Source organism: Hippopotamus amphibius, chromosome 6, assembly GCF_030028045.1.
Source record: "Hippopotamus amphibius kiboko isolate mHipAmp2 chromosome 6, mHipAmp2.hap2, whole genome shotgun sequence".
Classification (NCBI taxonomy): domain Eukaryota; kingdom Metazoa; phylum Chordata; class Mammalia; order Artiodactyla; family Hippopotamidae; genus Hippopotamus; species Hippopotamus amphibius.
The window spans coordinates 11,928,802-11,951,629 of record NC_080191.1 but is presented as its reverse complement, the minus strand read 5'-3'; the positions used below and the strand labels follow the sequence as shown (position 1 = coordinate 11,951,629).

The following is a 22,828-nucleotide window of genomic DNA, read 5'->3' as shown; positions in this document are numbered from 1 at the left end:
TCACTCATATGTGGAATCTTAAAATATAAAAACAAAACCCCCAAACTCATAGAAAACTCAGATTTGTGGCTACCAGAGGCAGGGGATAAGGGGAGTGGAAACTGGATAAAAGTGGTCAAAAGGTACAAACTTCCAGTTATAGGATAAATAAGTACTAGATAAGTAATGCACAACAATGACTACAAGTAACACTGCTTATGACATATATACAAGCTGTTAAAAGAGAATAAATCCTAAGAGTTTGCATCACAAGGAAACAGATTTTTTTTTCTTTCTTTTGATATCTGTATGAGATGATGGATGTCGGCTAAACTTGTCTTGATCATCATTTCATGACACATGTTAAGTCAAATCATTATGCTCCACACTTTAAACTCACACAGTGCTGTACATAAATTACACCTCAATGAAACTGGGAAAAAATATTTTTAAACAATGTATCAGCGAAAGCATATTTTCCCTCAATAAATAACAATAACTAACACCTCCAAGGCACTAACTATGTACCAAGCAAGTATTAACTCATTTAGAACTCATAAGCCTATGGAGAAGGTTCTTTTTCAGCCCAACTTTCTGGATGGGGAGACTGAGTCTTGGAGTGGTGAAAAAAGTGCCGACATCACACAGCTGGCAAGTGGCAGAGCCGGCTCTCAAATGTACGCTCTTACCAAACACACTACACTGCTGCTCAGGCCACACACACTGTTAAGAAACTGCACTCACCCTGTGCAAGCCTCCAGGCTTCTCAGCAGCTGGAGAGCCCCAAACATCAGAGTTAAAGAAACCATGTTAGAGATACCTAGGTCCTATTTTATCAGTTTTGTTTTTGACGATCTTTCTAAGACCTATTACCCTTGTTAACTTCAGAGAGCTTTGCTAAATGTTGAAACTAAAGAATATTTCAAAAACAATTTGGAAAGTGAGTGGCACTGAATAAGTATACCAATAACAATGGTTTATAAGAGCAAGAGCTGGCCTGCAGGAAGTCAGGTGACACTGGCAGCAAAGACAGGGGAAGGGGAAGTTTTTATAACAGATTAGTTGTATCCAAGCATAATCTCTTTATAACTAAGCAGTTAGAAAGTTTACAAGAGTATAACAATACTATGATACTATACAACCTTGGCTTCATAATTCCCCTCTGGGTGTTAGAAATGAAACAAGAATAAATGTATCAGCTCTCAATTCAATCGGAGGTTTAATCAGTTATCTATACAGAGGTAAACCCTTTTGACAGGAGAAAACTTCAGTAAACTAACAACTTACTATACTTGGCATGGCAGACAAAAGTGCCTCATCATCAGAGTCCATCCAGATCTAAGGGCCCATCCAGCTCAAAACGGTCTTTAACTGGGCTCCTCTACACAGACCACCGACCCCGCCCTGGAGAACCACGATTCTGTGCTGAGTGAGAGCTGTTCCAAAACCCAAGGTGCAAAATGCACTTGAAAACGAGCGAGAATGCGTGTGGGGTATGAATACAGTGAACAACAGTTTTGCAAGAAGGTCATTTCAAGAGAAATAAAACTGTTATGGGTCACATTTCTTGTTTCATCAAGCAGAAAATAAAACTGATTGAGTCCCACAGAAATACAACTCCAGCTGCCTATCACGAGGGACTGGCAAACCTCACCCTGGCCTGCTTTCCTATGCACCCGAGCTTAGAACAGTTTTTATATTTGTCACAGTTTGGCATGGGGTGTGTGTGTGTGTGTGTGTGTGTGTGTGTGTGGAAAACCCCACAGTGACCTAGGTGGCTCACACCACCTAAAATATTTCCTATGTGGTCCTTTACAGGAGAAGTTTGCTGACCCCACTCTATCTCATTAAAGTGTCAACAAAGAAATTAACTTCTGTTTTTTCGTTACAAAGCGAAGCACAGCTGTGACACCACGCCGGGGCGGCACTCTGGAGATCACTAAGCGTGTGCAGGAGCAGTACCCGATTTCATGGGCGAAGGTGATGCCAGGCCTACTTCACAGACGTGGAAACGGAGGACGTGGGATTGAAGTCACTTGGCCAGGGTCACGCAGTGAGTTAGCAACAGCGCTGACGTCGGAATCATGCTCTTCCAGTCACTGTAACAGAGACCAAGGCTGATGCCTTGCCTGATACCGGACGTGGAGACAAAGCTGACCCCTTCGGGTCAAGGAGGGCAGCCTGGGCTTCCTAGGATTTCCTCCCGCTTCGGCTGGGCTGAGCAGGGCGGCCCGTCAGGTGGTGCTGGAGCACCAACAGGATTTAATAAGAACCTAGGGTGCCTCAGTACTGATCCCAGCATTGCGGGCGGAGGGGCAACAATTCCAAGACATGCTTTGCTTCTCATGGTACAATTACAAGATCCCTGCCACTGTGGAGCGAATATTCTACCAGTGGAGACAAAACACATGCCAGAGGGTTGCAGAGAGCAGTTAGTCCTAAGGACACACCCAGGTTAACCATGGCACGAAGCTGCTACTCAAAGCCGCATCCACGACCCTCACGGCTCCTGAACGGCGGCGGGCAGCCCAGGCTGAGCACAGGGACTGGGAGGGAGCGCCAGAGCAACGTGACACTGGCTGCTGTGACATCTTAGTTACACTTTACAAAAATAACAAGGTTAAACAAGCCATGACTGGGTGAGGAGACAGTTACATAATCTGGTTTACCCTTTTAAAGGGCTACTTTTGCTCTGGGTAGAGAACAGACTATGGGGGAGCAAAAGCGGAAACAGGGAAGCTGGTTGGGAAGCCAGGTCTGGCGAGAGACAAGGCCAAGTGGAATGGCTGGTCTCTATAAAGGGGCAGGAACGACCATTGTAATGGGACTGGGGACAGAAAAGACGGGCACAGTGCAGGCTCACGTCTGTAGATTTGATGGCTATTTCCCAGAAGGGCCTCACCAGAACATTCTAGCTCTGGGGGTCCCACTCCAGGCCCCAGCAGACTGAGGGTCTTGGCTGGCCCCTCCTCCTTCCACTGGGGGGCAGTCCTCTGAGGAGGGAGCCCTGCAGACTTCGTTTCCCTAATCCTTCCAATTTGTGCTTGTACAAGGCTGCATCCAGGCCTTCCCTGGCTCTAGGAGGACCATGGTGGGTCCACGAGTCATAGATCCTCAGTTCATTTTCCCTGGAAAGGTGGAACTGTGCTCTCCCATGCTTTCTCTATTCCGCTTTGCTTCTCATGGTACAATTACAACTGCTGCAACAGAACCCACCTCACACTAAAGCAGACACACTGGCTTTTCTCATTCAAAATGTTCAGAAAACCATTAGGCCAGCCATAAAAATACTAACTAACTAACTAGGCTCATTTTATCCAATTTTGTCACCTCCCACCCACAAATGTTAGTCAATTACTTTAACTAGAGCAATATTTAAAGACTGTATCCTTCCAAGTCAAATATCTAGATGCAAACAACCTTCAACTTCTTAAAAGTCTAACTTCTGTCATAATGTACCTCTTTATAATCTGGGCAAGTCCTTTTCATGAAGGTGGGGACAAATTTTCTGTAAAGGGGCTTTGTGAAATGTAGGGTTCCAAAGAACGCCAATAATGCCTTCTTGGTCGTTTATGGATTCAACAGTCTGGCTTCCTGGTCTGAAAATTAGAACAAATTTGGGGGAAAGGGACAAGAGGTATAATGATAAAGAAACGAAAAACTGGAGGAACTGCACAATGATAAAGCGGCAGGGTGAGGAGAATGAAATTCTCCTTGTTCCTCAGGAGTCCCAGCATCCGAAGTCACACTCTAGGATGTTACTGAAACCACTGCCACCTGAAAGCCCAGGAAATGACACCCGCAGCTGAGCCGTCAGAGAGGATCGCCAGTTCAGATTTTACAGCTACGGATGAGCCTGAAGACATTTTTCTAAGAATAGCTGCTCAAAGCTAAGAAATCCAATTCACATTTCGCTTTTGCCTTATCAGAAACCTTCAAAGCGAAGTTTCAGTTATGCAAGACGATTAAATTCTAGAGATCTGCTGCATAGCACTGTGCCTATGGTTAACCATGTTGTACTGTACACAGTAAATGTTGTTCAGAGGGCGGATCTCATGTTAAGCATTCTTACCGTAATCTAAACAACAACAACAAACAAGCAAAGCTACCTGGCAAAGGGTGGCTCAGTTTGGGAGGGGGAGATGCCTTTACCTTCACTGTCTTCAGAAAGAATTTTTTTCAAGTTGTCCTCATATGTACCATGCTTTAAGCCACAAAATATCTCAGGTCCTTTTACAAGTACAATTCTTACAGATATGAATAAAAAGGATGCATACAGTTACTCATTAAATAGATACATACGCAGAACCTGAGGACAGGTAACACAGGATTAAAAAGATGAATCACATGGATAAAGATAAGAGCTACAGTAAAACAAATGAAGGAGAAACTACTTCCGGGATAAGGGTATAGGGTGGGGTGGGCCACAGGGAGTGGGGCAGGCAGACAGTCCAATGCCCAGGAGGCACTTCCAGGTGGGAGACCAACTCCGGCATGGGTATCACCCAAGTGAAACCAGGGATGGTGCTATCCATATCCCACAAACTTGGAGGAGTTTCTGCTACAAATTATATATATTTACACACACAAATATATGAATGAACTGGTTAAAGCAACCACGGTTAAAGCAAGTGGTTGGTGTCACAGCACAGCCTGGCAAAAAACCCCAATCATAGTTATGTGTGAAGGGCTGAGCATCCGGGAGGCCAGAGGGGGAAGCACATCTGGACCCTCTTGCCCTGCTGGGGGTGTAGCAGAATTCGGAAATGACTCTCCAATGCATGAAAAAAGAAGACAAGAGGTGGCAAAGCTCATCCTTGAGGCTGCAGGACCCAGGGCCAGGAGGGCTGGACGGTCACATGGAAAACTGGAGGTGGGTCACACCAGAGAATGAGAGACAGCTGCTTCAGGAAACAGCTCTAGAAACTGAGACTATAGAGGAATGGAATAATGTACTTCATAAGATGAATTTAGGAAACTACATCCCCAAAAAGAGAAGAATGCCCCTTATTTTCCAGCACTCTCTGAACACTTACAGACGTCAGCAGTATATCAGACAACAAAGGAAACCTTAAACCCCAAGAGGAAAAGCTTGTTCCAGTCATGGCTGTAACTACAACACCATTACTTCTACCCAGGGATGTGCCTTTCTCTTCCTAGCCCCACAAACCCCTACACACTCCAAGGACGAGAAATGTCGAATCGAATCAGTGAGAGCCCAAAACCCAGGGGGCTTGTCTTTTAACATTAAAAGCCCAGAGTGGGTCCCTCTCTTCTCTGTGGGAACATCTGCTCTCAGGTCAGGAAGCCTCCCACCGAGCTTCCTGCTGCATGTGGGTAACAGCCCAGGTGGGGCCTTCCAGAAGCCCTGCCAGTCCTCTTTCCTCCTCCTCTGCCTGTCCGTCCCCCATGAAGGCAAATCAACTTGTTCCCTCCCTGGGCTAGTTACTGTCAATCAAAGGGGAAGGAAGCAGAAAGTCTCATCTTGACCTGAGATTCCAGCCTTGTTTTCAAATCCTGCCATCACCAGGCAGCCCACTCAAAGCTGGAACGCGAACCCTACCTGGCTCCGTTCTTCGCTGCACACACTACTGACCAGACGTCTGGCAAGGACAGAGGTGATCTGCATCATCAAATCCCAACCTAACTAAAAACCCAACCATGAAGAAGTCAAACACATACAAGTCGTCTCTTGAATAATTCTTGTATCAACGAGGGAATCCAAACTATAACAAGAATATTTCAAAAATAAGAAAAATAAGAGAAACTAAACCATTAAGAATTAAAGTTCTTAGACTGTGGCAAAACACTTCAAGTTGACATCTGTTTCTTTCTGGTACCTCTAGGAAGCCCCACTGATAAACTGGGGGTGGGGGTGGGGTGAGGTGTGACCACTGCTGGCCATCAGAGCACCCCTCCCTGAGATCCAGGGACTGACCCAGGGCCGTGCAGGACATCCGTGAAGGATGAGGCTCGAGGCTGGTCTAAGGGCTTGCTTCATGACTCCCACACACATCGGGGCATCTGGCCTGATCTAGTCCACAGTAAGGATTCAGGAGTGTACCCGGGACGGGCTCAGGAGACGGCGTCGGTGCCCAGCTGTGCCATGTGCTGAAGGACAGCACCCACACTGTGAGCGACGAGGTACATCTGGCTCAGGGAAGGTGCTCTGTAGCCAGATAAGAAGGCTGGGTCTGGAAAATGAGTTACACCTTCAGGAAGTCTGGGGTTTACCGTCTCTCTTGATCAAATTTTATCATTTCTGGGTGCCGGCAGCTTACACTAAATGTCATAGATACTGTTAGTGATCTCTCTGTCTACATTCTAACACTGCTAGTTCCTTTCTACATTCTTCACATAAGTAAGCCCTGTTCCTTTTCCTAAGTAGAGTCTTTCATCAGTTCTTCTCTACATGTAACAGTCAATAAAATAGTCATGAACCCAGACTAAGCAACTAGAATCCTTTTTCAGGGACTGAGGTCAACACTGGAAGGAGAAGTTATCTTATGAGATCTGGGGTTGTCAGGACTGTGCAAAACCTGAAGGGGTAAGGCGTATCTTTCCCTACCACGTGGGAGAGGCTGCTGGCAAACAAAACCATCAGAGAAAAGCAGATGACCTAAGAGACAAAGAGAGACAGGTTTCCAGAAATATCACAGCCCTACTGGCTCAGACTGTGCCTAAAGGCATGTACTGATCTTCAATTATGTGAGCCACTCAGCACCATTTGTTTTATATGAGCTAGAGCAAGCTGGCTTTCAGGGGCTGCTCGTCAAGAGTCCTGACGGATACAGCTCTTCCAGGAGCTCCTAGGCTGGCTAAGCATGGGTTGGCTAGAAAAGGAGGAATCCACCAGAAGTTTGCTCAAGGGCTGGATGGGGAAGCCTGGAAGAGGTGATCGACACCAAAGATTCACTAGTAAATGAGAAAGAGTGAAATTTACCTCAACATTCAAATCAGAAAGTTTTAAAGTAACAAAGCAAAATAAAAAGAAATTAATGAGCTAGAAAATTAAAGAGTACAACTTATAAGTCCTAGAACTTTCTTTCTAAAGAAAAACAATAAACAAACAACAACCAAAAAAAAAAAAAAACCCCATGCATTCAACCAAAGTTCTGGCTAAACTTAAAGGGGAGAGAAGTTACAGATACTGGAAATTTGAAATGATAAAGAAACAGAGACATAAAGAAGGAGGGTAAAGTCATTATAAGAACTACTTCCCATAATCCGCTGCTAGTAAATTTTATAATCTTAATGACATGGACAATTTTCGAGGAAATACAAATGACTAAAATTGATCCAAAAAGAAAGGAGATCTGAACCGAGCCCAAGAATTAATTGCAATAAAAGAATCTGTCCCAGAGAGCTCTAAAGATGAGGGCTTTTAAACGATCAAGCAGATAATTCCGGTGCTATTTAAACTCCTCAATAATAAATGCGATGGGACGCGTTTATTAAGCACTTACTTGTGTCAACCACTCTGCTCCACGGTTCAAAAACATTATTATCACTTAATTTTCACCACAACCATACATAGTCGTTTCCTCCAAATTATACATCAGAAAACTGAAGCTTAGAGAGGTTAATAAGCACGACCAATGTCACCCCTCTGATCAAACTGTGGAGTTAAGATTCAAACCTGTCTGCCTGCCTCTAGAGCTGTTCATTAAATGAATACACACTGCTGCTTTCCCATGAACAAACAGGTTCCAAGATCTCAAAGGGTTCTCATCAGCTGCTGGGGAGAACAGGGCAGAAAAAACAAATTCTGGAAGAAGGGAGACAAGTTAGGAAGCTACTGAACGTCTAGCTCAGCGGCAACGCATGCCTGAACCAGGCAACGCCAGCAGGGACAGAAACAAGAAGGGTACGAGACTTTACAGAGGCAGAACTGAAGCTCCAGAGAATGGCGTGCATGACTACATAGAGAGCTGATGCAAACGGTCAGAGTGCCAACCAGTGTCACACAGGAGTGGGTCTGAAGTCTCTATGACACACGCCTTGGTTTCCCCCAATGAGGAAAATTAGAAGATTTTATATATAGAAAATACTGTAAACGCCACAGAACTGTTAGATCTAGTCAGTGAATTCAATAAAGTTGCAGCATAAAAAAAAAAAAAAGAAGAAAAATTAGAATCACAAACACTGTCTCTCCCATTTACAAAGATGCTATGAACAAGTGAGGCATCTATGAGCACCTTAGCTCCTCGAAAGTGCCCTATATAAATCAAAGGTGTTATTATTGTTCTCTAATCATGTCTAAGCATTCCCTAGGGCAGTTTTCTCAAGCTTTCTGGATCTTAAGAATTACCTGGTGAGGCACTTGGGAAACAGATTTCTACTCAAATCAGATGCTCCAGAAGCAGAGCTTGGGCATGTCTATTTTTAACAAGTACCCAGGTAATTTTTATGACTGAGTGCTTTCCCCCTGGACATGGCAGCATGGGCTGGTGAATGGATTTCAGATACCTAAGAAAAAAGAAAGAGGCTCAGAGAAGTCAGAGTTATCTTCATTATTTAGTTGTTAGTTTTTTAATAACTGTTTTCCCAAAGATACCATGTCTGCTATCAGCATTTCTCATACAGGACATGTAGATGACTGGAACCAAAGCTGAGTAGCTGCCTACATGAAAAATATTCATGTTAAAGGTACACAAGTACCTTACGAATTTCATCAATGGTTTGGAGTCTGCTTTTCTAAAATGGAGCTTTCCCTGGTGGTGAACAAACAGGGCAAGACTCCCAGCCTCTGCTCAAGATGTGGCTCAGCCTCCTTTTGGCAACGACCTCTAGCAACGCAAAGGTTAAGTGGCTCATTCAGCTCTAACCTCTGGTCCTCCTAGGCTAGCATGTGATTCCAAGCTGGCATGGGCCACATCTGTCTTGCTCATGAGAGCGCATCCCTCTCCTCACCCCTGTTTAACCTAATGCTGGGTGCAGTGGGCACACAGGTAAACCCAGGACAGGGGAGGAAAGGGAGGGCACAAGCCCACATGGAGAACGAAGGGGAATGAAACCAGTGGGCCTGTGGCCTCAGGGCTAGCAGCATCCACTCTCCCCGCCAGGGCGCTCCCTGCTTAGTGAGGCACGAACTCCACATAGCGGTTCTGCCACTACGGAAGCCAAAGAGCGTCCCTAAGGCTTCTACCAAATCTTTCTTCATTGCCACAGTACAGCCAAGGAGTGAGCACACATCTGGAACTTGGCCAATCAAGATTCTCTCTGCTGGGATGTAGTCACGTGAACAAGTGACAGAAGGCTGAATGACTGTAATCATTGATGCCATTGGCAGTGCTGGGTGAAAAGTGGAAACTCCCACCACGGAGCCCTAGAACTTATCTGGTTCCTGCCTGCTCCAAGCCAGGCCCTTCAGTCCATCCCAGGAGCTGCCTCATATCCTTGCCATGAATTTCTTCTTTGCCTAACGTGGCCAGCATTCATTTCTGTTGCTTGCCTCAAAAACCTCATTGCAGAAAGTGAGAGAAAGGAGATAGAAAAAGGCAAGACAAAGTGCTGCTTAGAAAAGAGGATGGCCCAGTACCAGCAAATTCTATCATACTTTTGACAATTATCCCATGCACAGATCAAAAGGATGTTGTCCCCTAAATACATATCTCAACTGTGGATTTATGAGAAGTATGTTTGCAAACCATAATAAGGCTAAACATTTCCGTAGGCGGTGGTGAGACATTTAAGACCTCAGACGTCTTGGAGACTGAGATTATATGTGGTAATAGATTCACCTAAAGCATTTCCTGCTTCCAGTAGAGAAGGAACAACATAGTAGTAATTCTCAATCCAGGTCCTTACATGAAACATTAATTAATAGATGGCGGTGCATTTCACAGGCCAGCTTTGCCAATGGATTCAGAAAACACCAATTAAAAGAGGCACTACCAAATAGCTTTCAGGTAATCTTTGGCCTAATTTAATCATCATACTTTAGAACAATAAAACCACACTTAGAAGTCACAGTTCCATTGGGGGAGGGAGGAATTCAATGCTTAGAATGTAAGTATCTTTTTCTAAAAAACTAGAATTTGAAAGGAAAATCCTGCTTCATTTTGTGGATGAAAATAAAAAGACAGAGGCGTCTTTAAAGTTCAACATTCTGAGTAAGCAAATAAGAGGACTGGAATCTGAAGGTCTACATCTCAATACATTGAAGCAGCAGCGCCCAGGATGTACTATCTTTGTACAGAGCTCTGCTGTGTGGGGAAAATGAATTTTTACATGCATTTTCTCACTTGGGTGTCATTAAAACCTTGGAGCTGGATGAACTGAGTGTGACTATATTCATTTTACAGATGAAGGAAAGGGATCCCAGGTAAGGCAGCTGGCTGTGCTCACAGGACAAGAGAACAGAAGACCAAGGCCTATGACTTCTATTCCCGTCTGGCAAATACTCTGTTCCTCGACCCTGCCCCCCAACAGAAGCAACATCAGCAACGCCTGGAAACTCACAGGATGAAGGAGCTACCCATAAAAGAGGATGTTCACGGTCTGTCCGAAAGTCTTCAAAAGAACACTGTAAAGCAAAACCAGTCTTCTATGCTATTAATTGCATCCAGTATTCCTCAGCTCCCAGTTTCACCTGCTGTCTGTTGGCTTAGAGACATTGAACTAGCCCTTTACCCTAGCGGAAGTCCTGGGAGCAAGCTTCCACTCTGTTGCCTTGCAGCCTGACAGGCTGACGGGGAAATGCAAGTGGACAAAAGGATCTCGGCTCACTCAGCTCCCCACGCTGGCTTTGCCCCGCGATAGGGAGAGCACACCGCCCAGGGAGACCCAGGCCAGCCTGATACCAGCACAGAGCAGCGATTCCTCAGCTACATGATTTTAAGGTTAACCTTAGAGGACAAAAACAAAAGCAAGCAAACAAATAAACAACACACATCAGGACAGGCAGAAAGGACCCCAGGAAAAGGTGCTGACCACCCTAAACTTCGTTCTCCCCTGACCTCTGCGACATTAAAATACCTACACAGAAATCCTAGGCTATTTAAATACTGTAGAGATGATCAGAAGTCCTTTGGGATTTAAATCTTTCCTGCCAAGGAAGGGAACCGTGCGGGCTGGGGAGGAAAAAGGTGAGGTTTCCAGCTTCCTTATCGGCAAGACTGAGGGACTGTTCTGCTCGCGACCTTCACAGCTCCTGCTCACCAGGTGTAACCAGCGACCCCTAACTATTCCGCCAAATGGAATATGGAGATGGGGCACAAATAACGTCCTAGAAAAGAAGACTGACGTTCTGTATTCCTTAATCCTCCCTGAAACAAATGGTAATTGAATTTTTTAGAAGGAATGAACATAAAAACAATTTGTCGTCGGTGGTGGTGGTTCCTATTAAGAGCTCATCTCTCATGATCCACAAGGGAAATGGAGCTGTTGTCACTGTCATCTTGCCCAGGGCAGCTCTCGGGGAGGCGGAGAAGAATTAGTCACTTGATAATCTGCCGCTGGTATTCTACATTTGCTTACCTCCTGTACCAAAGCGCCAGGACGGAGCTTCTGGGGAAGCCAGACCGGACAATTAGTTACAATGACAGCAGCTATCCCTTGAAAGGTGTAAATTCTTCCTTTCTGTATCTCCCCTTCACTAACTCAGTAATAAGTTCTGGAATATTGTGGCTTTGACCTCTTGGTCAAATAAGATGGAGTAAAACGGGGAGACTCTTCAAAAGGCTACAAGGATGTTACTTCCACCTGGAGTTTAGGGCTGCAAAACCAAGCCCAGGGATGCAGGGGATTTCTCACTGTCGGCAAGGGGAGCAGGTGGTGCCGAGTAGACTGACTGCACCACGATGGGTGGAGAGGCCAGGAGAGAGAAACACGCATTTGGTACCCTCACAGGGACCCGGCAGCGAGACGGCTGCTTCAGCACACTGCAAGGGCTTGAGAGCCAACGCCAGGCTGAGCGGGCAGAGCAGTCCCCTTGCCGGTGACATAAAAGTCTCTACCATTCCCCAGGATGTGTGGTCCACCTGCACAGGGAAGAACACAGGACGATGGTAAAGTCACTGGATTCAACTGGGCAGCAACTGGGCCACTGCTGATCACGAAGAGAATGGTTTATATTGATGGGAGACGGGACAAGGGAGGAAGGCGTATCAGCAACATGGAGGGCCATGCAGAGTGGCTTACGGACAGGAAGAGAGGAGATGGCCCGTGATAAGACCTGAAATGAGATCTGAAACACCCGAAGAGGCCAGGACATCACCTGAGAGGAAGAAAGAGGCTGCAAAGAGTGGGGCCGAGTGTGGGGTTCGGGGCTTGTTTGTCTGCCACAGGAAACTTAGGAAGTTAAAGATTAGGAAGTGAATCACATGCACATTACTGTCAGTGGGTGGGGGATGGGCATCTTGCTATTAGTACTCTGAAGGCTCAAATTACCTCGGTGTCAAACTATTGGGGTGCATCGAGACTGCTACACACTTCCTTCCATGACCTGCGGAGGACAAGCTGGAAGAGCCTGCTGAATGGCAAGTATGGGCTAACCACCCGTTGGGACCTGCCTATCTGTCTTCAGATCCCTTTTAATGACGACAAACCTCCCTCCCCGCCATCTCACGCTGAAAACTTCCAGGGTTACCCTGGTGCCCCACGCACCCCAGTGAGATCTCACTACGGTTCAGACACCTCAAGAATACATCACACTTACAAGATGTCTAAAGGGCTTTTAACCCAGAGCTTCCGTTTGTCTTGTTTTTGTTTAGGTTGTATTTCCATACAGATTCTCCTGGAATTACAGCCGTACGTTATAAAGCTGCGGTCACTGGGAGCACGACAACCCGGCATCCTTCTCCCCCTCCGCGCTCTGCCTTGAGCACTGTGTCACTTAGGAAGCCATCTTTACAGCCCAACGTCTTAATAGAGGCACGTACTGTTTCATCAAGCAGATCCACCAGAGTTGACTTAAACACTAAACTATTGTCAGAAATGGCGGTTTCTAATTTTTTACTATTAAAAATAATGCCTCAAACTGGACCTTTTCTCCATCTTCCTATTTCTGAAGTGATACTATTACTCTCCCAGTAGGCCTATAGTATTTTCTTCTTCCTTAAGTATTTACTTTTTGCTATCAGATGGGTTAGTTTCTCATGATTGGTATTGACTGTATATTTATTTGGTACCCACTCACTTTATTGAACTCATTAATTCTAGTAAGTTTTCAGTTGTTTCCCTTAGGTTTTCTAGACACACAATCATATAATCTATAATTAATGATAATTTTATTTTCACCTATACAAATTTCACTCCATGTTTTATTGCACTGGTCAAAGCTTTGCAAACATACAAAAATAGCAGTGATAGAGATATTCTAGCCTACTGCTTAGGTTGTTTTGAATATCTTATTAAAGTTACTTCTATTTTTAGTTTTGGACTTTCTTTAATTCTAAAATATTAACTAGGTTAATCATACAGGTTTACTTAATCTATGAATATAATAATATCAAGCTGTTCTTGAATTCCTCTGACAAATTCTGCTTTTCATTTTTAACCTGCTAACATTATTTACAGTGTTTACATCTATATTCACAAGAAAGGTTGGTCCATATCTTCACCGTCTAATATGCAGCCACCAGCCACGTGTGGCAAATAAGCACCTGATATGTGGCTGGCCTGAACTGATATGTGCTTTAAGTTTAAACTACACACTGGAGGGCTTCCTAGGTGGCACAGTGGTTAAGAATCCGCCTGCCAATTCAGGGGACACGGGTTCGATCCCTGCTCCAGGAAGATCCCACATGCCTCGGAGCAACTAAGCCCGTGCGCCACAACTATTGAGCCTGTACTTTAGAGCCCGTGAGCCACAACTATTGAGCCCATGTGCGGCAACTACTGAAGCCCACGCGCCTAGAGCCCGTGCTCCGCAACGAGAGAAGCCACAGCAATGAGGAGCCCACGCACCCCAATGAAGAGTAGCCCCCACTCGCCGCAACTAAAGAAAGCCCACGCACAGCAAAAAAGACCCAACACAGCCAATAAAATAAATAAATAAATAAATAAATTTATTAAAAAAATACACTGGATTTTGAAAACTTAGTTTAAAAAAAATCTAAAATATCTTAATAATACTTTATATCAATTATATGTTGAGATGTTAATATTTTGACTATACTAGATTAAATTATTACAATTTCATCTTTCTTTTTACTGTTTTAATGTAGGTACAAAAAAAATTGTATTATCTACATGGCTTACATCATATAATCCATTGGGCAGTGCTAGTCTACTGTTTCCTCTTTGCAAGGTATCTCTGTTGAGTTTTTATATCAAGGTTGAATTGACCTCAAAGAAACAACTGAGTTTTATAGGATCTACAAACTGGAATATTTGCTATGAAATAGGGTTATGTGGGCCTTGAGAGCTTGAAAGGATTCACCCAGATTCAAGTCCCCGCCACCACTGTCTTGGAGACTTTTCTAACTTAGAAGTCTGCTCTGATATTCTTTTATAAAGGACAAAGTCTCAAATGCCAGGAACTCTCAGAATTGGACAACCCATATTAAGTACTAGATTAAATCAAAGACTTACTGAGAGCATTTCAGATCTTAGTATAAATGAGCTATCAACGTTCCTCACTTCTGGGCTGGTTTTTACTGCAAACGTAACAAGCAGTTTTTCTTTGTTTTAGGGGCTATGTAAATAAAGATCTTCCTCTACACCAAGGTACGGCTAATACACCTCTGCGTACATGCCTCTAACTGTGAGTAGAAAATGTTCCTGATGCTCTTCTGCTCATTAAAAAAACACACTCTATCTTTTCAGTCTGAGACCAAAATTTCACTCATCAGATCTCAGATGACAGCTAGCTCTCGTCAGTAACGGGGCTGTTTAGAGAGGAATGGGAAAGGTGTGCGTGGAGGATGCGGGGGGGGGGGGGGGGGGGAGGCACGAGCTGCACAGCCCTCCGACACCTGAGGTGCACTGCATGAACAGGTTACTGTGGGAGCAGGGGTGGGGGTGGGGAAGCCCAGGGTGCCTGCAGGAGGACCTACAAAGCCCCACAGCAAGCACAGGCATGAGTATATTCCCATAGCTTGCATTTCCAAAGCTATTACACCGAGTCTTTGATCTTTTATCCTTTCTTTAATGTGAAATTGATAACCATCTGGACCACCCAGGTTCCACTCTTACCAGCTGAGTGACCTTGGACATGTTATTTAATCATTCTAACTCAATTTCTTCATCTGTGAAATGGGGACAATAAAAAGATCTACTTCAGAGTTTGAGAACTGAATGAGACAGGGTATGCAAAGCCACCAGTGAAGTGCTCAGCACACAGTAAACATCCAATAAATGTATGTCGAAAATAATAGTGTATACACCAATGTCATTAGCATCCATCCAATGTTGACTGCAAGAGCACCAATTAACAAAGTTTCATCTACTGGTAAATGGCCTGTCAACCACAGGACCAGCCACCATCAATTAAGGAACAGCAAAGTGTGCATTCATTAACACGTAAACAAAAACTGGGTCAATCTGACATAGCTGAATCACTCAACCACCGCCAAAGGCTGAAGGAATCCAGGTTGTACCCGATACCTCAATGTAACCGTCATAGAGACAGTCCTTGGGGACAGTTTTCCAGAGATGCACGGAGAGTCCATCTCCTTCCCTCCTGCTTTCCATCCATCCAGGCTGCGTAGATGCCAGTGACTTTCCATTCCCAGGCTCAAACCCTGTCTCAGCTCAGCCCAAAGCTGGAAGATCAAGGTCATCTGTGGCGGAGTCAAGGCGAGGAGGCAGCCCCACAGCTGCTTCCTGCTTCTCCTAGCCTCACCTGCAGAGTTGGAGCCTCTGCCCACTCCTCAAGTTACCCATTTGTTTCTCGTCTGAGAACTGCCAGCCATTAACTCGATAACCCACTACTCCGAAGAAAAATGAAAACCCAAATACCAATCATTCTCACCCACTCTGTCTTTCTTGAAGGGAATCAGGAAAGGGTGAGAATGAGAGAGTATCAGTAAAGTAAAAACCACTTTCTGCCTCTACCTTCTCCTCTTCCATGTACCATCATGCCTGGCTAAGCCCTTCACTCCACTCTGTTCCTGGTGAAGCCTTTCCCTAAGGACATAAAGGCGGTGGAGTCTGCAACGCCACTGACCAGGGAGCTTAAAAGCGTGGGGCGGGGGTGGGGAACAGGGGGTGGGGGATGGGGATGGGCAAGGAAAGACTCTCCATCCCACTAGCCAGGTCCACATCAGGAGGGAATGCCTTCCTGGAAAATCAGAACTGCCCTGGAAAACTGAGTTCAGTTCTCCAGAGAACACTGGTATGTACGGTGGCAAGGGACCACAGCATACAAGAGCAGCTAAGACACAGGCTTTTAGAAGCTGGCCTAGAAAACCACTCGGCATGCGTTAACAATTTTTTTTTAATGAGAAATGTACTCTGGGATTCTAAAGAAGTTCAAATAAACTTCTGGAATGCTGAGCATATTAGAAACTCTATACATAATTTTATGTACTAAGTTGATATGGCTATAAATAAAAGAGTCAAGGAACTTGGAGTGGACTGGAGAAACACTATTCCCTCATCCCAGCAAGCTTAACCACATAAAATATATGTAAATAATGAATCTCAAATGACAAGTCCTGGGCACTCCAAGGAGGAAAAAATATCCACGGGACATGACACTTAGGGGTAAGCTTTGCTAACGAGACTTCAGCTCAAAATACTACGTTTCTCAAAAAGAATAGGAAAGCTTCATATTTTTAGACAGAGTAGAAAATTCTCCCCTTCACCCCGTTATAAAATATAAGAAGATACTTAGAATTTAGTTTACTTAGAATTTAGCTGATTTATTGTTGTTGCGTTAAAATCAATAAGTAATCTAAGACCAACATTCAGTTTTCAAGACCTGGTACTTCTTCAATATATAAGATTTTCTTTCCTTTGGAAAAAATACGTTAGGTAATTTTTTCCTTCACATAATTTTTCTCTAAGTTTTCACTTTTCTATGCTAAAAATCAGCTTTCCTTCTTTCAGAGACTGTCATTTCAAACAGCTGGTTCATCAGTGTCCCTATAAACCATAGACATTATTCAGAACAGGTGATCTTCTATGGGACTAAATATGCTTTCATCTTTTTCCCACAAATCATTTCACAGGCGGTGGTGGTACCAACAGGTCTATTCACCATCCCACTGCAGACAACACAGGATGATACCAGGAGGGAAAAGCCATGGTTACTGATGTTTAGGGTTTGGTCCGAGCTACGAAGGCCGCCTTATCTTGAATCACCAGCCCTAAGTTACCTTGGTCTGCTCACTGTCTGGGTCTTCAAGCCAAGCGTAAGGGTCACAAATTTTCTGCCCATGATAATCCTGTACCTGCAAAAGACAAAATGTGGTATTAGGTAACTACTGTCTAACCCCAATTAAATAACTACTCTCCGAATGTGGGTAGAGATAGGAAAGCGGCCGTCAGAAAGAGCCCCATTGGCTCACTGGCAACGTGTCTGCCCAAACTACCACACGAACCAAAGTTGGCAGGTTCTCAAAGGTGTCAAGCCACCCTTCATGAAAAGAACGTTTTCGCTGGAGAGGGAAGAAAGAGGAAAGGTCAGAATAGGAACCGCTCTGTCTGTACAACACAAAACAAAGGCCTGCCACTGTGCTAAAGAAACTTGAAAACGTGTCGTCTGTGGCAAAGCGCAGGCTGACACAATGCAGTGGGGAGGCAGGAAGGGCGTGCTTGGGGGGGAGCCGCCGCACACCAGTGCGCTGCCCTGCTCTCGCCAAGCCGACTGATGCCTGGAAACTCTCCCCACAGCGCACGGTACGATCAGCTTTGCCTTTCACCGTAAAGCAAGTCAACTAAAGTGTAACGATGCTAACTGCCGTCAGCTGAGAAAGCACATTTCTAAAGCTGAAGCTTCTCTCCCGTTTGGTGTTTTGTTATGAAATGCTTTCTTTCACTGTGTGGAAAGGGGGCACAAAGGCATCATGCATTTGGACTACTCGGATATTTGACGAAATAAAGCTGCTGAATGCAAGCACGGCCTGGCTGAGGGGACCCCTTCGGGAGCACGGACGGGAGTGCTCAGAACCACGTGGGAGCTTCTGAAACACCACATTCCTGGGCCTGGCCTCAGAGCCTGGCCGAGACCAGCAGAGCAACAGGGAGTCACCACTCCCCAGGCGATGATGCCTAAAGAAACTATCCACAGGTAAATATCATTACGAAACCTCTCCACTTCATACTAACGTGATTAATCTAATCAGATGAAACCACTCGGACAATGCCATTCCAGCGCAGCCTCTCTCAGCAACTCAATAACATTCCAGTCTGGTGTCGCCAATGAATTCTGCATCTGTCTCCTTGTTTTGTTCTGTAATACCAGAACCTAAGTGCTATTCCCGAAGGAAAGCAAACACTCTCCTGGAAAAGGAAAACCTGCTTCTTTTACTGCTGGTCAAAGTTCCAGTGTGGCTGCTGGCCAACTAAGACTCCCCCGAGCCTCAAATCTCAGGCTTTCTACAAGGGGTCAGCATCTGTCCTCACCTGGTGCCAGAGGAGACAGCACCTGGGCAAATGCACACCTGGAAGAACGGGTAAGAACACAGGAACTGCTCCCAGCAAACAGTGGCTGACAAGTGCAACCAACGGACATAAAACCAGGCGAAAACCTTCCTAATGATGCCTCCTAAAATTACCAATTTTCAATCCTTACCAAAAGCCTCTCTAAATTTTAGCTGATTATCACTACTGAAGAAAAGCTTTCTGTCTTTCCTTCTCATCTGCAAGTCTCATATTTTACACATCCTGAATGGTTACAAATATGCTTACAATAACAACCATCTTTTCCCTGACATAAGGAATCAAGAAATCTTAAAGTTGTGAAAGATCTTCCAGTCCAATATTTTTAGGAGTGATGTCAGGCATAAGCTGGCCACATGCCCAGGGCCATACTGAGTTCAGAATCAGAGCTGTGACTCAAAACAACCTGCCAACAGCTTTTCCCCAAATATTCCTTGGAGGGGACGGATCAGACACTTTAAAATGTTCCTCGATTATGATGCTACTAAAAGTCAGACATATCCAGAGACTTAACTTTTCATAAAGGGGGAAAGATTAACTGCAAATCATCTTAGTTTTATGACTAAGTGAAGATGTTGCCAAGTGCAAGACCCAAAGCAATGAATATCTGCTGAATACCCATACTGCTGTGCCTGATGCTTTAAAGCAACCCTGTAAGAGAGCTGATGATATTCCTATCGTACAGAGATTGGAAGGGTAAAGGCCACAGGTTTACTGTGAGCTAAACACTGTGCCACAGCCACACTATCTGATCTGGTCCTCACTGTGAGGTCATTACCAACTCATTTTTCCAGATGAGGAAACTGAAGCTGGAGAGAGTTAAAGCAACTGACAAGGGTCAGATTGTTAATAAGCGGGAGGGAGGACTGTGGCCCACCTCTGAGCTGACCCCAAAGCATGCGGATTCAACCTTTAGCTAATGAAGGAGGCCAGTTGTGAACCGGCAGGTGCACAGCTGAACCCTGACTCAGAAGCCAGTGCATCCTACACCGGACTGCCTCCTAAATGGTGTTTACCTCTGAGCGAATAGCCCCATCACCATCTGAAGCAGACGGAAGTCAGTTACTGAGCAGACATTTTTAACCAGGACAAGAAACTGATTTTCTTCAGGACAATCCCAGGAACCAAGTGCCCTCCCCCCATCCCACCCACTCCCTACATTTTTCTTTTACAAGACCATATCCTACAAATGGGGTGATCTCACAGCCACATCCCCTGAACCTAAGTTGTGCAGTATCTGATTCTCCCATCTGATTTAAGTTTGCAAACCTTTCCTTATCTTCCCGAGAGGCTTTAAAAATAGAGTTCTGATAAGACACTGTTACTATTGAATGTTTCACTAGTATCATTCAACAGCTTGCTTGCTGCCTTCAGAACAAAGTGCAGATGTATACACACAGAGGCAGAGCCCATCAAACCTGGCCCCATTTTCCTTTTTTTTTTTTCCCTTTCCAGCCCCCATCCAAGCTCATCCACCCATGGATAGTCTGGTCACAATGGCCTTCCTGCCATTCTAAAACAAATGCAATTCCATGACTGTCCAGCCCTACATAACTATGACTTTAAGTCACATGGCCAGGAATGTCCTTTCTACCTTAACCAACTGGCCAACTTCCAGGCTCAATTCACATGCTGTCTCCTCCTCCTGATGGAAATTAATCCCATCCTTCTGTGTTCTCCACTCACCCTACACATTATTCTAACTGCTGTAGCAGGCCCGAATTCCCTGACAGCAACACTCTCGGGGACAGGCAACAGCATTACCCTGGAACGACAAAGTTTCCAAAAATCTGCTTACTAAAGCAGAAATCCACCAAAAAGGGTTGCATGCTCCAACCCCACAGTTCAGCAGGAGACTGCCCAGTATGTGGCTGGAAGATGCTCAGGGGAGAGAGACAGAGAGCTACAGCAATCTCTAGCACCTGCTGGAAAGAAACAAACCCATCCTAGAAATCAAGGCTACAATTTGAGCAAATGTGTAAGTCGAGCCTACGGTTAGTAATCAGGACTCTGTTACAAGAAAAAGATACTGCACGCAAGCAATCAGGGCTGGGATAAGCACACTGGGATCCACAGAGCAGGGTCCAGGTTGGACCAGAACCACAGTTCCTTGGCCTTGAGACTTATCATGAGTTCTTTGATGAAAAGGAACTGGAGAGTATTAAAGTCCACGGTATACTCTTTCAAGTTAATTGTTCATAATCTTTCGGATGTCTTCAAAAAATCCTCACTTGACCCTTTCGAGAACTGTTAAATACAGATAACTAAACTGTAGGATTTTGGTACCCTGAAAAGGCAAGAACTGAGTAAGAAGCAACCCCCGCCTTTAAAAATGAAACAAATCTAAAACAGCACTTATCAAACGACATAACAGTTCTTGATAATTTTCTCTCTCCTGAAAACTCAAAGATCTTCAAGAGCCTAGCTGAGATATTCACGTCTTCCCATTACTAAAGTCCAGTACACTGCAGGGCTAAACCATCATGTGAATGAATGAATGATGATATTCTTACTACAGAAGCAAATAAGCTCTGTGGTTAGCCAAGCCGGCCCAAATAGTTCATATATGGGAGAGAAGGCCTGTAACAGGTAAGGGACCTGCCAAAGGGCATCCAGCGAGTGAGTGACAAAACCAGAACTAGCACTCAGGTCTTCTTACTTGGTCTGTCCTCTTTTCCATTTCGGCTGGATCACTTTACTCCCATTCACAAAGGAAATAACTTCCTGAACCACAGGGATAGAGCTTCTTGGGCTGTTAGAGTAAATTTAATAAGCAAGCAGCTAAACAGACTGAGAAAACATGGTTACCAGATGGCCACAGGTCAAAGAAACCATGAACGCATCAGTGTCACTTGGAAGTCTTAATTTAAAACAACACGTCCTTTAAAGCCCCAGCACCCTTCACCCACAAATGAGACATGCTTTAAAGTACAGACTTCTGGCATAAAGCAGGTCAAAGCAAACAGAAGAAACCTAGAACTGCATTATACAAAAATCTTTTTATTTGGATTCTATTTTAAGTAATCTGAGGAATTTGGCTATTCCTACCAGAATCATGCCCACAGCATTTGGATTTCCTCCAGTTCTTAAGATGCCAAACTAATTTTTACACACAGATAAAGGTGTTTGCCCAGAACTCCACCTACAGGATCTCAACAGTGACCCTGAGGTCATCTACAGCTGAGGGAAACGGTGGCTAACCCCTGCCCTAGGCAAACCTTCCTTCTAAAGGAGAGCATCCTCTCGCCCCCACCAATTCCTGTTCTAGTTTAGGAACACTCGGACAAGCACTGCCACATTACGCGGCCCTGCCCGACCTGCCGCAGGACTCTACCTCGGCCCTGCATCCCCAGCGCCCGCCGCCCAGCACCCGGCCAGGGGCAGGAGATGCGCTCGATACATGTTTTCAAATCGAATGAATGAGGTTCACCTCTAAGTATTTTTAACTTTAAGTTGAAAAAGTTCGCTTTTGTTTGATAATTGGATATCACCTATATGCATCCACACTGTCTCCCACCACCATATTTAAGCGAGAGCCTCCTGCAGTCAAAAAAGCAGTTACACGTTCTGTCTTCCCTCTCCCTTCAGACGCCCACTCCCACCTGGGCGTCCGCCCTTGACCGCGCTGATCTTCGGAAGCGGCCCAGCGGCGGCTGACCACCGGCTCCGCCGCCAGCAGGCGGAGGGTGGCGGCCAGCAGGGCCCCCGCGGCTCGGGAGCCGCCCGGCGCCCCCCGCCGGCTCCTGCAAACAAAGGCCGAGGGGGAGGGGAGGGCAGGGGGCGAGGGGCCGCGGGCGGCGGGGCGCGGGCCGGGGTACTCACGGCGCTCTCGTCGCGGTACACGTCGGGGTACGGGAAGGACAGCATGGCCGGGGGCGCGGGGGCGGCGTGCGGGGCGCGGGCGGCGGAGCGGCGGCGAGCGGGCCGGGCGGGCCGCGGGGCGAGGTGGGGGCGCGGGCCGGGCGGGCGGCGGCGGGGGCAGACGGCTCTCGGCCGGGACTCACGAGCGGACTGGCGGCGCGGCGGCGAGGACGTGCGAGAAGCAGGAAGCAGCTGTCGGCGAGGCCGGGAGCCCCTCCCCGGCGGGCGGGCCCAGCGGCGGCGGCGGCGGCGGCAAGAGGGCGCGGGCGGCGCCGTGCGCGCGCCAAGCCGGGCGCACAGCTCCCTCTGCAGGAGCGCCGGCCGCGCCCGCGCTGCCCGGGCCCGCCGGGCCACGGCGCCGGCCTCGCGCCGCAGGGGGACCCAAGGCGGCCGGGGCCACGCCCGGCCCTCCGGCCCCGGCCACACGTGCGGTCAC

The 22,828-nt window shown here is 46.1% G+C and overlaps 1 protein-coding gene across 1 annotated transcript in view; it reads right to left on the bottom strand.

Moving 5' to 3' along the window:
• PREP (prolyl endopeptidase) overlaps positions 1 to 22,579 on the bottom strand; it is a 123,961-nt gene extending 101,382 nt beyond the window's left edge. Inside the window, exons 1-2 of the mRNA XM_057738542.1 lie at positions 22,354 to 22,579; positions 17,247 to 17,321 (exon numbers count right to left, since the gene is read on the bottom strand). Coding sequence (XP_057594525.1) covers positions 17,247 to 17,321; positions 22,354 to 22,398 — 120 coding nt within the window. The 5' untranslated portion in view covers positions 22,399 to 22,579. The remainder of the gene's footprint in view (positions 1 to 17,246; positions 17,322 to 22,353) is intronic.
• Positions 22,580 to 22,828: the final 249 nt, after the last annotated feature.